General features: G+C 30.3%; 1 protein-coding gene across 14 annotated transcripts in view; it reads left to right on the top strand.

Moving 5' to 3' along the window:
* The window catches only part of LOC110096813, a 38,545-nt gene extending 29,014 nt beyond the window's left edge, over positions 1–9,531 (top strand). For 6 of the 14 annotated variants that reach the window (XM_028701332.1, XM_020822926.2, XM_028701335.1 and 3 more), the window contains 3 exons: positions 1,233–1,267; positions 7,148–8,761; positions 8,963–9,531. In XM_028701332.1, the coding sequence (XP_028557165.1) occupies position 1,267; positions 7,148–8,761; positions 8,963–9,363 (2,016 nt within the window). In that variant the 5' untranslated portion in view covers positions 1,233–1,266 and the 3' untranslated portion in view covers positions 9,364–9,531. The remainder of the gene's footprint in view (positions 1–1,232; positions 1,268–7,147; positions 8,762–8,962) is intronic. The other 8 variants (XM_028701336.1, XM_020822933.2, XM_028701339.1 and 5 more) reach the window with 5 other exon arrangements.
* The last annotated feature ends 3,885 nt before the right edge of the window (positions 9,532–13,416 follow it).

Below are 13,416 nucleotides of genomic sequence, written 5' to 3'. Positions count from 1 at the left end.
CTGTTGGATTATAGTCTCACAGGAACGTTAAAGTCATTGGAGCTACCCATGTCCTTCTCAAGGAGTGAGATTATTTCATCCCTACCAATTTTTCGCAAATCGAGCTATGTTTTACTGGCATGATTTACATTACTGAGTTGGTTTATATTTGATTCCATAGTTGAAGCCTCTTTTCATCTTCATTACTGGGGTCAACAATAAATAGAAGAATCCTCCTTGGGACTTGAGCCTCCATAGTGTAATTCTTGAGGAAGCAACAGCTTGACGTTATTAAATGTTCGATTTCATCTTTATCAGCTAAAGAATGACACATTGGTCGTTCATTTCCTTCACATTTCCTTATGTTCTAAGCCTGAGAATGTTGACTTTAATCAGTTTGGCCAAGTTTATTACCTCCAAGAATAGTCTGATTTTACACTTCTCACAGAAAAAAGAAGAAAGAATCGTCTGATTTTAATTATGCTTTGCTGATATCCATCTAGATCATCTAGCGTATTCAAGGTTTTCTAGAATTTGCTCGTCAACACGATGTCAAATATATACTTTTTTTTTCTAGTTTTTATTTTTGGCTTGGACTTTTTTTTCCACTTTGGTGTTCCCCACGTTACCTTGCTAGATTCACGTTGTCCACTTCATTGTGAAATGAGATTCTGCACAAGTTTGTCAGTTGGGTATGCTCGTTGCAAGTCATGCTCCCGATGGCTTCTTGATAGCATCATCTACTTTTACTTGATTGTTTTTTTTTTTGTTGCACGCATCTCTAATTTATGTCATGGTGCACCTATTTAAATGTTGTCAATTCTTAGATTCCATGTGGAATCCGGTGGGAATTTATCCCAATTCTGGGTGGACAATGGAATCATCTAGTCTACATCTTTTATATTTGTCAACTATTAAAATTTATCTTACATTATAGGGAATGGACTACTGTTTCATATCTAGATTTCTCACTCAATATATTGTACTCTGCCATATTCTTCTTTATATTACATGCTTTGATAGATTCATATTGTATTTACTTGGATTATTGCGCATTATATTTTTTTTGGTTCAAATTGTGTTTAAAAATGGTCCGGGGAGGTATAATTCATTACCTTGTTTCTACCACATTAAAAAATGGCAGCTTATCTGACTACATATATTGGAATTCAATTATTTTGATTATATCTCATTTCTTCTGGGTTAGATTTTAGATGTGTCTTCTGACAATGCCTTGTCAAACTTTCTTGTAGGCCACAAGTTCAAAGGTGGAAAGAACCATAAGCTAGTGAGTATTCTTCTGCTCTTTTTTTTAAAAATAAAAATTTACTAGTGTTACGTGATAATATAAGATATATTGATCAGATATCAATTGATAGTTTAAGGTATATTATCTTATATCAATTGATAGATGAGAGCACATGAAGGGGTACAATGGGAGATTTTAGATTTTCTTTTGAAATTTATTCGCAATTCAATACCCTTACATTATAATACTGAAGCTACAATAATTGAACAATTATAAATTTAGTAGTTACGATAGTATTGTGAACTAGTGTAGGTGATTACCGATAGGATATGATATAATTAGAAGTTAAAGTTGAGTGATCGAGATTGAGCACAATATAATTGAACACTTAATCACAAGCTTTAATCACAAGCTTGTAATTTGTTGAATCAACTAAACACCAAGACACTACTAGTCACTGCACAATTAATTATTGTAAGAAGTGATCTTGGTGTTTAGTGATCACAAGCTTCCTCTATTACAATACTAGTACAACTTTTTCATAATATGCAAGTGATTTATCTTTGAGCTCTTAAGCTATTGGGAGGATGTTTACATCCTTTGGGAATCATTGTAAGAAGTTTTGCAAGAGGATACGCATTAGGCTATAATCATAAGGTTTTAACTATATGTAAGCCTTTGTAATTCCTAAGAAGCTTAACAAAAATATCCCAAAAATTGTTTTAGAAGGCTTCATGGGGATAACAAACAGAGTTATAGCCATTGGTGTGAGTTTGCCTGTGATTCGGCTTCCTCATCTTGCCAAGATCCCAACAAGGAGTCCCTAGAGTTGGTTCGGCACACTAGAAGTGTCCGTGCATAGGAGCAGCGATGGATAACAGATTTTGTAAATAAGGTGAAGTTTGATATGTTACAATTAAATGAATATATATATATATAGGGATAAAAGCTGGGTGTTGTTGTGTTGTTGATGTGAACTATGTTTAATGACTTAAAATATGATTAAATATAATTTTTACTAAAGCTTATTTAACTAATTTATAAGATATATATAATATTAAAAAAATAATTTGTGTCTTTTAAGATATTTACTAATTAGGTTTCCTGTTAAAAAGCTTGAGCCAAAGGTGTAATAAAAAAGCAAGTTACATAACTGAGGAACCTAATGGCTCAAATGACAGAAACAAGACTTCTTTAGCTACAATTGATGTACTCTTGATATCCTTGAACTTGTCCTTAGTTTTCTTTAATCTCTAAATAATATTGCATTTTGAATCAAAATTCATGAGAACTCCCAATTCTGAAATCAATTTGTATAAATATTAATATTTTCAAAAATACATTTATTATCATCAAAATTAAGCTCACATATTCCTTTAGCTCATGGGTCAACATTCTTCACAATTTTCATGATGATAAACTTATGTTGGCTAATGCCAATTGATGAAGACGAAGGTGCAAAATGATTTATGATCCAATATATAATTCTGATTACAAAATTCTAATTGTGAAATTATTAACTACAGAGCACCCCCTAAATTATGAAACTAATCCTCCATCTTAATGTATGCATCCAAGTGATCCAACATACCAATTTCTCCTTCTTTTTATATCATCTTAAAATTACTAAAATGAAGATTGTAAACATATAACAATTTAAAATAAATAAGCTTTCATATGATCAAACAATTTAATCATTAGGGTCTAGCGTTAATATTTTTTTTAAATAAAAAATCATTCTTTAATACCAAATAATAATTAAATTCTAAAGACATAAACCATGATATCAAATGAAAAATAAAAATGTTCAATGGTCATGATATATTGTGATGTGGGGTGTAACATAAAATTTGCATGAAATAAAAACAAAAATAAATAAACATAATTCTTGCAAGTACATGAGGATTCAAAAGAAAAAACTTTACACACGACAAGAATTTTAAAGCACCTAAATTCAAATCATACATTGAATCATGATGCCTACTTTTCAATAAATTTCAATTTTGAACACGGGCAATTATGAAATCTAAAATTCATCCTTTGAACTAAGCATCCTAAGATAGATCAATATCTAACAATAAATGTCCACAATAAGTTACATAAGCTAGTGATCATGTAGTATGCCTCTCAATAATTTAATAAAGATATTCTTATCAATATTAGCAGAAGCTATTAGAGAAGGGTACAAGACTCATGAGATTAAACCAAGTTGCATAGCCATGATTGCATCAATTTTGTGAATTACTTGGTCCCTAAAACTAAATAAAGTTATTCCATTCTCTCAAAATGGATTAATCAGAGTACACGTGCAAATTAAGCAATAATCAAAACTATTAAAAATACTAGAATAGTAAAACATGTGATATGTAGTTGAATGCTATTAAAAAATTTTATTTATCATGAAATATAATTGAATTTTTAAATTAAAACTAAATTATGATTGAACAACAAACCTAGATTTATTTTAACATTTATTATAAAAAGTTAACATCTAAACTGTAAATCATGTTAAAACAAACAATTTTTCTGAACCATGAATTTAAAAGATTTATAAAATTAATACCTAATCACGTTTTAGAACAAAAATTATTGCATTTTAAAGATATGACATGAATTGCATGAAAATGGATTAGTTTCAACTTATATGAGAATTACACTAATCTAAAAACCATAAATTTAAGGACGTTGTTATAATAGTCATCAAATGCATATTTCATGCCACGTCTTTCATACTTTGTATGATAGTTACACCCTATGATGATACATTTTAAACTTGTTTACTCCTCTCTTTCACTATAATTTCCTCGCTAGTCTTATGTACAATATGAAGCTATTTTTTTAGATTTTTGGTATCCTAACTTATTTGGGTTCACTATCATAAGAATATATTGAAGATGGTGCATGTGTAGGTGGTAAATGCGAAGTAGTGTCTTTAGGAACCCATGCCTGTAAAGCTCATAGATCTTAGCATAAATATATGCAACATTCCCATATCTACTACAATATATTCATCGAGTATTTGGTAAGATATGGATGAGAGATTTTTAATATTTTACTTTTCTTTGAAAAAAACTAGCATACATATGATATTTTACAACAAACAAACACGTGTGCTTGTGAGCTAGAACGAGTTTTGAAGTGATAGTAGAGGAAATAAATAGATCATTAATTCTGCTCTTTAAACTTACATTTTCATTCTCCTAAATATCAATCTTAATATTTATAGAATCTAAATCGTGATTACAAGAATTAGAAGTGCTACAACAACAAAAAAAAACAATAACAACAACAACAACAACAACAAACTTTTATCGTACTATGTGCGGTCGGCTATATGAATCCTTTTTCTCCATTGTGATATGTTAAAAGTCAAATTTTCATTTAAATCTAATAAAGAATGGTCATTTCTAATATTTTCCAACCAAGTCTTTTTAGTTCTACCTCTACCTTTCTTAACAAAAGTCAAATCTAATACATCTACTTTCCTAACCAGGTCATCAGAACTCAGAAGGCCTCCATTTTATGTGACAAAATCATCTAAGACAACTCTTTTTAATCTTATCTTCCAGTAGAGCTACTCCAACCTTCTCACGTGCCAGGTCTACCTCTACCTTTCTTAACATAAGCCATTGACAGGTCCCAAGTCCTGGATGAGAAAAGTGGAGTGTTGTGTTAGATAGTCGACAACCAACGTAAAACTTGTGGAATAATCATGAAATGAATCGTTTGATACATTATGTTTCTTTTCTCCTAGATAAATAATTTTCTTTTAATTTAATCATTTGTTGAAAGTAATTGAAAGTTCTTCATAAGAAATATCATTTACTTTATCATTCACTTTTGATTAATTGGGTATTTGACATTGTTGTAAGGGTTGCCCTTCTTTCATTTTCATCTTCATTTATACGTTCAACAAAGTTTCCTTCATTGTTTTCTTGCCTTAAGCAAGTTTCTTCTTCTTTTGTCAATGTAAAGCTTTATTGAGCGCTTTGACATCCTCCTTCAACACTTATTTTTCTTTCTCACCTATGTTATACTTAAAATTAAACAAATGGGTGAGAACATTTTGAATTTCCTCGTTGTTTTTTGAATTAAAAAGGATTCAGTTTTTTAAATAAGAAATGGAAATTGCATAAAAAAATTAATTCAATTTCATTATAAAAATTTAAAATCATCATTCAAAAGCATATACCAAAGGTTAGAATGAATTTCTCTTATAAATCTTTAAATTTCAAATATAAAAATTTAATCTATCGAACAAAGGTGGAGTGCCACAAGAATTTTCACAAAACAAATTAACAAAGTGTGCTATGGTAATCTTTGATTTAAGGTTATTAATCTTTCATATCAAGAGTAGTCGCTCTGATACTAATGATACTAATTATTATTATTTGAGGATGCACCAAATGGAGGAACACTTGGGGATGGGGTTTGGGGTGGTTAGGAGAACTTCAGAGTTTCTTTTGATAATCTTTTCTATTTAAAACTCTCATAATTTAATATGGAAGCTAAATGCATAAAATAATATTGTGTACAAGTGCATGTGATAAGCTATAAACATATGCTAAACTAGAAGTTGAGTAATCATGATAAAGTACAACATAAATAAGGTGATATGCAACCACATGTTTGCAATTAACAAATGTATCAACATGAACATGCAATGATATTAGGTAAATTATTAAATTAATTATGATGATATACATAATTCCATGCTATTTAAAAATAAAATGAAAATGAAACAATTTTACAAAAATTCCTTGATTGCTTCAACGCTTTCTTAGCTTGTAAGTGATTTATCTTTGAGCTCTCAAGCATTTGGGAGGATGTCTATAACCCTTAAGAATGATTGAAATCTTTGTAAGAGAGGACTTAGAGAACTGTAGGGCTTCTTAGATTTTAGCATGATAAGCATTAGGTTCTAATCCCACAACATTTTCTTTAAATATACATTTTTAGATATCTTCATTAAAAAGTTTTAAATTGAAAAAAATATTCAGAAAATCTTTTTGGATGTTTGTAGAGTAACAAATATATTTCTAGTTATTGGAACGAGTTTTGCTTGTGATTGGGCTTCCCTGTCATGTGGGGACCCTAATAGTCAGCCACCGAAGAGGTTTCAACATGATATTGGATGTGCGCATGCCTGAGAGTAGCTATGGATAGCATATTTCATAAATAAGGTGAAGTTTTGATATATTTTGTAATTTGATGAATATATGCAATATAAAACGTGATATATCTTATTATCTATGTAAAAAAAAAAGAAATATAATTTTGCATTTATAAAATAGTTATATATTTAATGATTTAATAAATAAGATTAACATAAGATTGGAAATATTAAGTAATAGGTTAATAAAATTTGCATAGGAATTTTTTACTTGAGCTGATTTGAGTAATTTATAAGATGTATATGGAGTATTAAAAGCAATTTTTTAGTGTATTAGGATATTTGCTAATTAGGGTTTCTCATCAAGAGCTTGATCCAAAGGTATAATCAAATAAAAGTTAGATAACTAAGCAACCTAATGACTCAAATGACCTAAACAGGACTTCTTGAGCTCCAATTAATGTGCTTTGAATAGCCTTGAGCTTTTCCTTGGATTTCTTTAATGTCCTAGTAATCAAGCATCTTGCCTAAATTCATGCATAATCTCAATACTAAAATCACTAATGTAGACATTAGTATTTCTAATTATATGTTTATTATCATAAAAAATGAGCTCACATACCTGGGCTTATTTAGTCAACAATTATGAAGGTCTGAGTGATTTTGTTGGTGTTTTAGCATTATGAGCTTGTTTTAGTTATTAAAGTATTTGCTTATTATTAATTTTAAATGATAATTCAGTTTTTTAACATTTGGGCATCTGTTTGTGCCTAAAATGAATTTATAATTTCATATTATTGTTTCAGTGGTTAGGGAGAAAGATGTATGTTGGGAATATTGTGAGAGGTTAGAAGGAAATAAGGTTAGATGCAAATTCTGCCTTAAAATTTTAAACGGTGGCATTAGTAGATTGAAGTTCCATTTGTCTCGGCTTCCTAGTAAAGGTGTTCATCCCTGTAGCAAGGTGAGAGATGAGGTCACGGATAGGGTGAAAGCTATCATAGCAATGAAAGAGGAGGGAAGAGAAGCTGCTACTGCTAAAAAGCAACGACTTGGTGAAGCCAAGTCATCTGGAATGTTATCCAGTTCAAAGATTCTTATGCAAATGGATACCACAAACCCTATGGGAAAACTTTTTCCTTCTGGCATAATAGCTAGGCCACAGTCCCCTATCGATATTGAGCGATGCATAGCTGAGTTCTTTTTTGAAAATAAGCTAGATTTCAGTGTCGTTCATTCATCTTCATATCACCTTATGCTTGAGGCTCTTGGTGGCCCAGGTTTTAGAGGCCCAACGGTCGATGCTTTGAGAACCACCTGGTTGCCGAAGCTCAAATCTGAAATAACCTTGCAAATAAAAGAGATAGAAAAAGATTGGGCCAGTACTGGTTGTACAATCATAGCTGATACATGGACAGATAACAAATCGAAAGCATTGATAAATTTCTATGTGTCATATCCGCTGGGAACATTCTTCCATAAATCAGTTGATGCCTCCACGTACTTCAAGAATACCAGATGCCTCTGTGATCTATTCGATTCCATTATTCAGGATTTTGGCCATGAAAATGTTGTTCAAGTGATCATGGACAATTCTTTGAATTGCGTTGCTGTAGGAAATCACATCATGCAATCTTACGGTTCAATATTCTGGTCTCCTTGTGCTTCCCACTGCTTGAATCTTATCTTGGAAGACTTCTCTAGGATTGATTGGGTCAACAGATGCATTCTACAGGCACAAACTGTAACTAGATTTATTTATAACAACACTTGGGTTCTTGAATTAATGAGAAAGTTCACTGGAAGTCAGGAGCTTGTTCGCAGTGGCATCACAAAGTCCACATCTAACTTTCTTACTTTACAATCAATGCTGAGACAGAAATCAAGATTAAAGCACATGTTCAGTAGCCCAGAGTACTCGACCTCATCATATTCAAATAGATCTCCTAGTTTGTCTTGCATTGATATTCTTGAAGACATTGAATTCTGGAGAGCAGTAGAAGAGATTGCAAGTGTGTCTGAACCTCTCTTGAAAGTTTTAAGGGATGTTTCCGGTGGGAAGCCTGCAGTTGGATCTATATATGAATCAATGACGAGGGCCAAGGAATCCATTAGGACTTACTACATAATGGATGAAGTTAAATGCAAGACGTTCCTTGACATAGTTGACAGAAGGTGGCAGAGTCAGCTCCATTCACCACTTCATGCCGCTGCTGCATTTTTAAATCCTAGCATCCAATACAATCCCGAAGTTAAATTTCTCGGGATCATTAAAGAAGATTTTTTTGCCGTACTGGAGAAGCTACTTCCAACCTCTGATATGCGACAAGATCTCACTGCACAGATCTGTATGTTTAGGAAAGCACAAGGGATGTTTGGATCCAATCTAGCAAAAGAGGCTCGCAATAACAGCGCACCTGGTATGTTACCATAATTTGAACAAACAAACTCTGGTTTTGATTTTTTATTTGCTGCAAACTTGATTTTGTCAGGGACGACTTTCTTTCTGCTTCTTAAAGCAGTTTTCTAGTAAATGTTTTGTACTAAAAAGCTGCTTTATGAAGCAGTAAGAAAGCCGTCTCAAACGAAGCCTTAACACGATAAAGTTTTATCATGCCCAGGGATGTGGTGGGAACAATATGGTGATTCTGCACCAAGTTTACAAAGAGTTGCAGTCAGAATACTTAACCAAGTTTGCAGTGCTTTAATCTTTGATAGAAACTGGACCAACATTCAACAGTTTCACTCTGAGAAGCGCAATAAACTTGACAAAGAGACACTTAATGATCTTTTATATGTTCACTACAATCTGAAGCTGAAGACAAAAGCTAGATCTTCAGAAGTTGATCCAATTATGCTTGATGACATTGATATGACTTCAGAGTGGGTGGAAGAAATAGAGAACCCGGCCCCAACCCAATGGCTCGATCGGTTTAGTTCTCCTCTTGATGGTGGTGATTTGAATACAAGACAGTTCAGTAATTCTATTTTTGGTCCAAATGATCACTTATTTAATTTGTGATGGTAAGCTAGTAGAACTTCTATCTTTAGATTAATTGATAAGTCTACAAGCTTGCAGCCTTGCAATGTCCAGTTGTAAATATTTTGTTATCCCTACAGTATAGAAAGTGCTCAAGAATATTTTATTTATATGTTCTGGAGGAAGTGCTCAAGAATGTTTTCGAGGGAATCTTAGCTCTCAAATTATAGTTTGAACTTGAATTTAGTTGACAATTTTTTTTGTAAGAAAAAATATTCATAACGTGTTGCACAAAAATATAGTCTATAACTAAATAAATATAATAATAAAAAAAACAAAAACAAAAATAAAAACATCAAGGTTTTATCAAACTATATGGGGTCAATTATGTGAATTTTTTTATTATGTTTTATTAAAACTCAAATTCTTATTCAAATTTAACAAAAAAATGTTATTTTTAATAATTTTTTAATAAAGTCTTTTTAGATTTACATCTACCGGCTATAAAATATAGCTAATTTAATACATTTAATTTCCTAATCGAGTTATCAGACAGCTGACATTTTATGTGGCCAAATCATTTAAGGTAACTCTCTATAATTTTATTTGTCAATGAAGATATTCCAGCCTTTTCACTTACATACTCATTTAACATTTTGTGTTTAATTAGAAAGCTACTTATTCTTATTGCATCTCATCTTTGCAACACTTCTAACTTAATTTTATGCTTCTTTTTTAATGACAAACATTTTGCGCCCATAAATTATTACAGGTCTTAACATCATCTTATAGAATTTTCTTTAAAAAGTTTGAGGGGTTCTTTTCTATCATACAATAGGATTGAAGCATTCATCTAGCCCAACCTTCCAATCTGATTTCTATTAATAATATCTTGATCTATTTCACCATCGTTTTGAGCAATAAACTAGCTCGATGTAAAAACCCAAAGAATTTAAAATGAATTTATCTAAAATATATAAAAATTTGGGTTGCAGCAATGTGGTAGAAAGTGTAGTGGAGTAGGTGTGTTGCAGTACTAGAAGACACTGCCATGACATCGCAGTCTCTATTCTTTAGTAACTCTGAGTTCAGCATGTAGCACAACAGTATTAGATAGTTGGGCGTGTGACGCTTGACACTAAATCAGCTTTTAAAAATATTTTATATTAAATATCCCTCACTATCACCTCCATACCCTCATTCCATTTGGTTTGCTGAGGAAGAAAGCGAGGAAAGAGAGAAGTGCTGAGATAGAAAGTTTGTGTTAGAGAATTTTCATCCATCAGTTTTGTTCTGAGTTTTTCTTCTGATAGTGATAGATAACTCGAATCCTATTTCTATTTTCAATGATTTTGATTTTTAAAAATTACTCCTAAAATTGATAAAATATTCTTGATTTGTCAAACTTTTATAGCATAAATTTTTTATATGTGATAGATATCGTCATCCTGAGCATTTTGATTGTAATATTATAGAGTTTCAATAGATAAATTAATAGTAATAATTTTATGATGTTAATGAATAGTATAAATTTCTCTGCATTTCATAGAGTATTGTATTTCATATATGATATTGATTTGTATAGAGAAAATGATATGATTGATTTAAGTTAAATATGACATTAGTATATAATTAAGAAAGACTATATGTAAATATTATAATTAATACATGTTGGCTATTAAAATAATAATATCTTGAATAGGAGGGTGGACCGATGTGCTTTCTGTAAAATAAATATTTTTGCTGTAATCCTGGATATTACCATGTAACTGCTTGATTTATTACACTGATAGGTAGAGAATGACAATTCTTTATTGAGGTATTAAAAATCACATGTTAAAGTAAATGATTAATAGAAATAATTAAAAGAAGTGATTGATAGATAATGATGGATTGATATGACAGATGAAAGAAAGAAAACACCATCTTAAAGTTGGATGTCATGTATTGCTATTCATAATTGTATCCATGTTTGCATTAACATGGTAACATATATATGACTTATAAAAGTATTGAGACTGATATAACATGACATAATATATGACTGACATATTATTAAACATTAATGATTGTGTTGATATAACATTTTGATAAACATATTGATATAGCATAATGATTTTGCATATTGATATACAACTATACATGACATAATGATTGAGAGGAAGAATATTTGAGCGAAGTATATAATAAAACCATCAGCATGAATATAACTGATAGATAATTGATACATATTAATGTACAATAACTTTTATTGATTTATAGATTTTTATCAATTTTCTTGTAGATTGATATACTTCTTCTACTTATTGAGATATTCTAGTTTTGCTGATCATATGAGTTTTTTTTATTATTGATTGATATTGATTGCACATATTATTTAACATTCCTACTGTTAGTTTATTGTTTTATATTGATTGGAATTGGGTATGCATATTGATTCTTTCATCTTACATTGAATGCAATGGTAGGGTATTGGTAATCTACTAGGTTTTGTAAGCTCATTATATGATTTTTATTGATTTAAAGTCTAGAAAGGGGTCAAGACTATTTGAAGTGAGACTGATTCATATTTTTAAGCTTTCTTTTATTTTTGTGTTTTGTCATATTCTTTTGTGGTCATGAGCTTTAGAAATGATAGATTGATATTGTTGAAATGTCCTCACTATTGTAAATAAAATTTTGAAGGAATAAATATATAAATATTTTGTTGAATATGATTATAATTACTTTCATTGTATTTATTTTTATTAATAGATATTTAGTGACTTTGATAAATTGATTAAGAGATGAAAATTGATAATTCTTTCGAATTTAGTTATTAGGGTGTTGCACCTGAGATATTAAAAATGTGTACTCTAGAATATTCGAGTCAAGCATTGTAGCATTGTGGGTTAGAGTGTCATGGTGCTGATTACTTGAACATCTTTTTATTTATAAAAATCTAAATATATTTCCCTAATTTCCCCTCACCCTAAGCTTGCCGAAAAAGTAAGAGGTGAAGATGAAGAGAAGAAGAAGAAAGAGGTGAAGAAAGAGAAAGATATGTCTGCTTAACTAGTTAAAAGATTCATCTTGCTTGAGGTAAGCTCCCAATGCCCTATTTGTTATTTTAATTTTGATATTCTTATGAGAAGTTATAGAGTAAAATATATTTTTAATGAGTATAACAAAGGTTTCATGATGCAATTTTTGGTGTACTATAGAATGTCTTATTCAGGTCATTTTATTAATTATAATAAATTATTATTTCACTAGATGATTTTATCTATATGAATTTGTAAGTATTTTTTTTTTATTAAAAATGGCATTTTGAACATTGACTATAATTTATTAAAAGTCTTAAAATGATTTTTTAGAGGTTCATTATAAATAAATTTTTATTAAAATATATTAAGCATATATGAAAATTATATATGTATCATCTCTTGAAATATCGTACACATATCAGTACATATATATACTTATTTATGTTTAAAATCATATATACTTGTTAAATCTAAAAGTGTATTATAAGTTTTGTTATACGAGATCAAATTTATGTTTTGTTTGGCTTCTGATTCTGGCCCAATCTGTATTGTATGAATGTGGAAGGTTATTTTTAGCTCCATCTTCTTTATGTAGGTGTGGGAAGCTGAAGAGAGTTATAAGTGGAAGTGAAATTATAAGGGAAATCATGTTAGTCTCTTTAACCTAGTGACAATTGACCTTGGGAGACATAAGTGAAAATATAGTTATATACAAGTATTATGATATTCATATCAAGATTCATGTGTTTTTTCTTTGCTTTGGAAAGGTGCAAGACAATTGAAATTTTATTTTCTTTGGAAAAAAATTGAATGTTGGCTCTTGAATTTTAATTCTGAAATCAAACGTACAATTAGAAATGATATACCTCCTCAGATGGTGGGATAAATTTTCTTAATGGGTTCAAATTTAGAATTATAAATTTCATCATGAATATCATAGCCAAATTTAGCAGGGAACTACATATGACCCCGAAGGGTCAAAACGATGTTCGATCGAATATTTAGCTACAATAATCTAGATGTGTTGTCATTAATTTCATATTCAAAATCATGATAATAAATGATATAT

This window comes from Dendrobium catenatum, unplaced genomic scaffold (genome assembly GCF_001605985.2).
Source record: "Dendrobium catenatum unplaced genomic scaffold, ASM160598v2 fragScaff_scaffold_1676, whole genome shotgun sequence".
Lineage (NCBI taxonomy): Eukaryota > Viridiplantae > Streptophyta > Magnoliopsida > Asparagales > Orchidaceae > Dendrobium > Dendrobium catenatum.
This window is presented reverse-complemented; position numbering and strand designations above follow the sequence as displayed.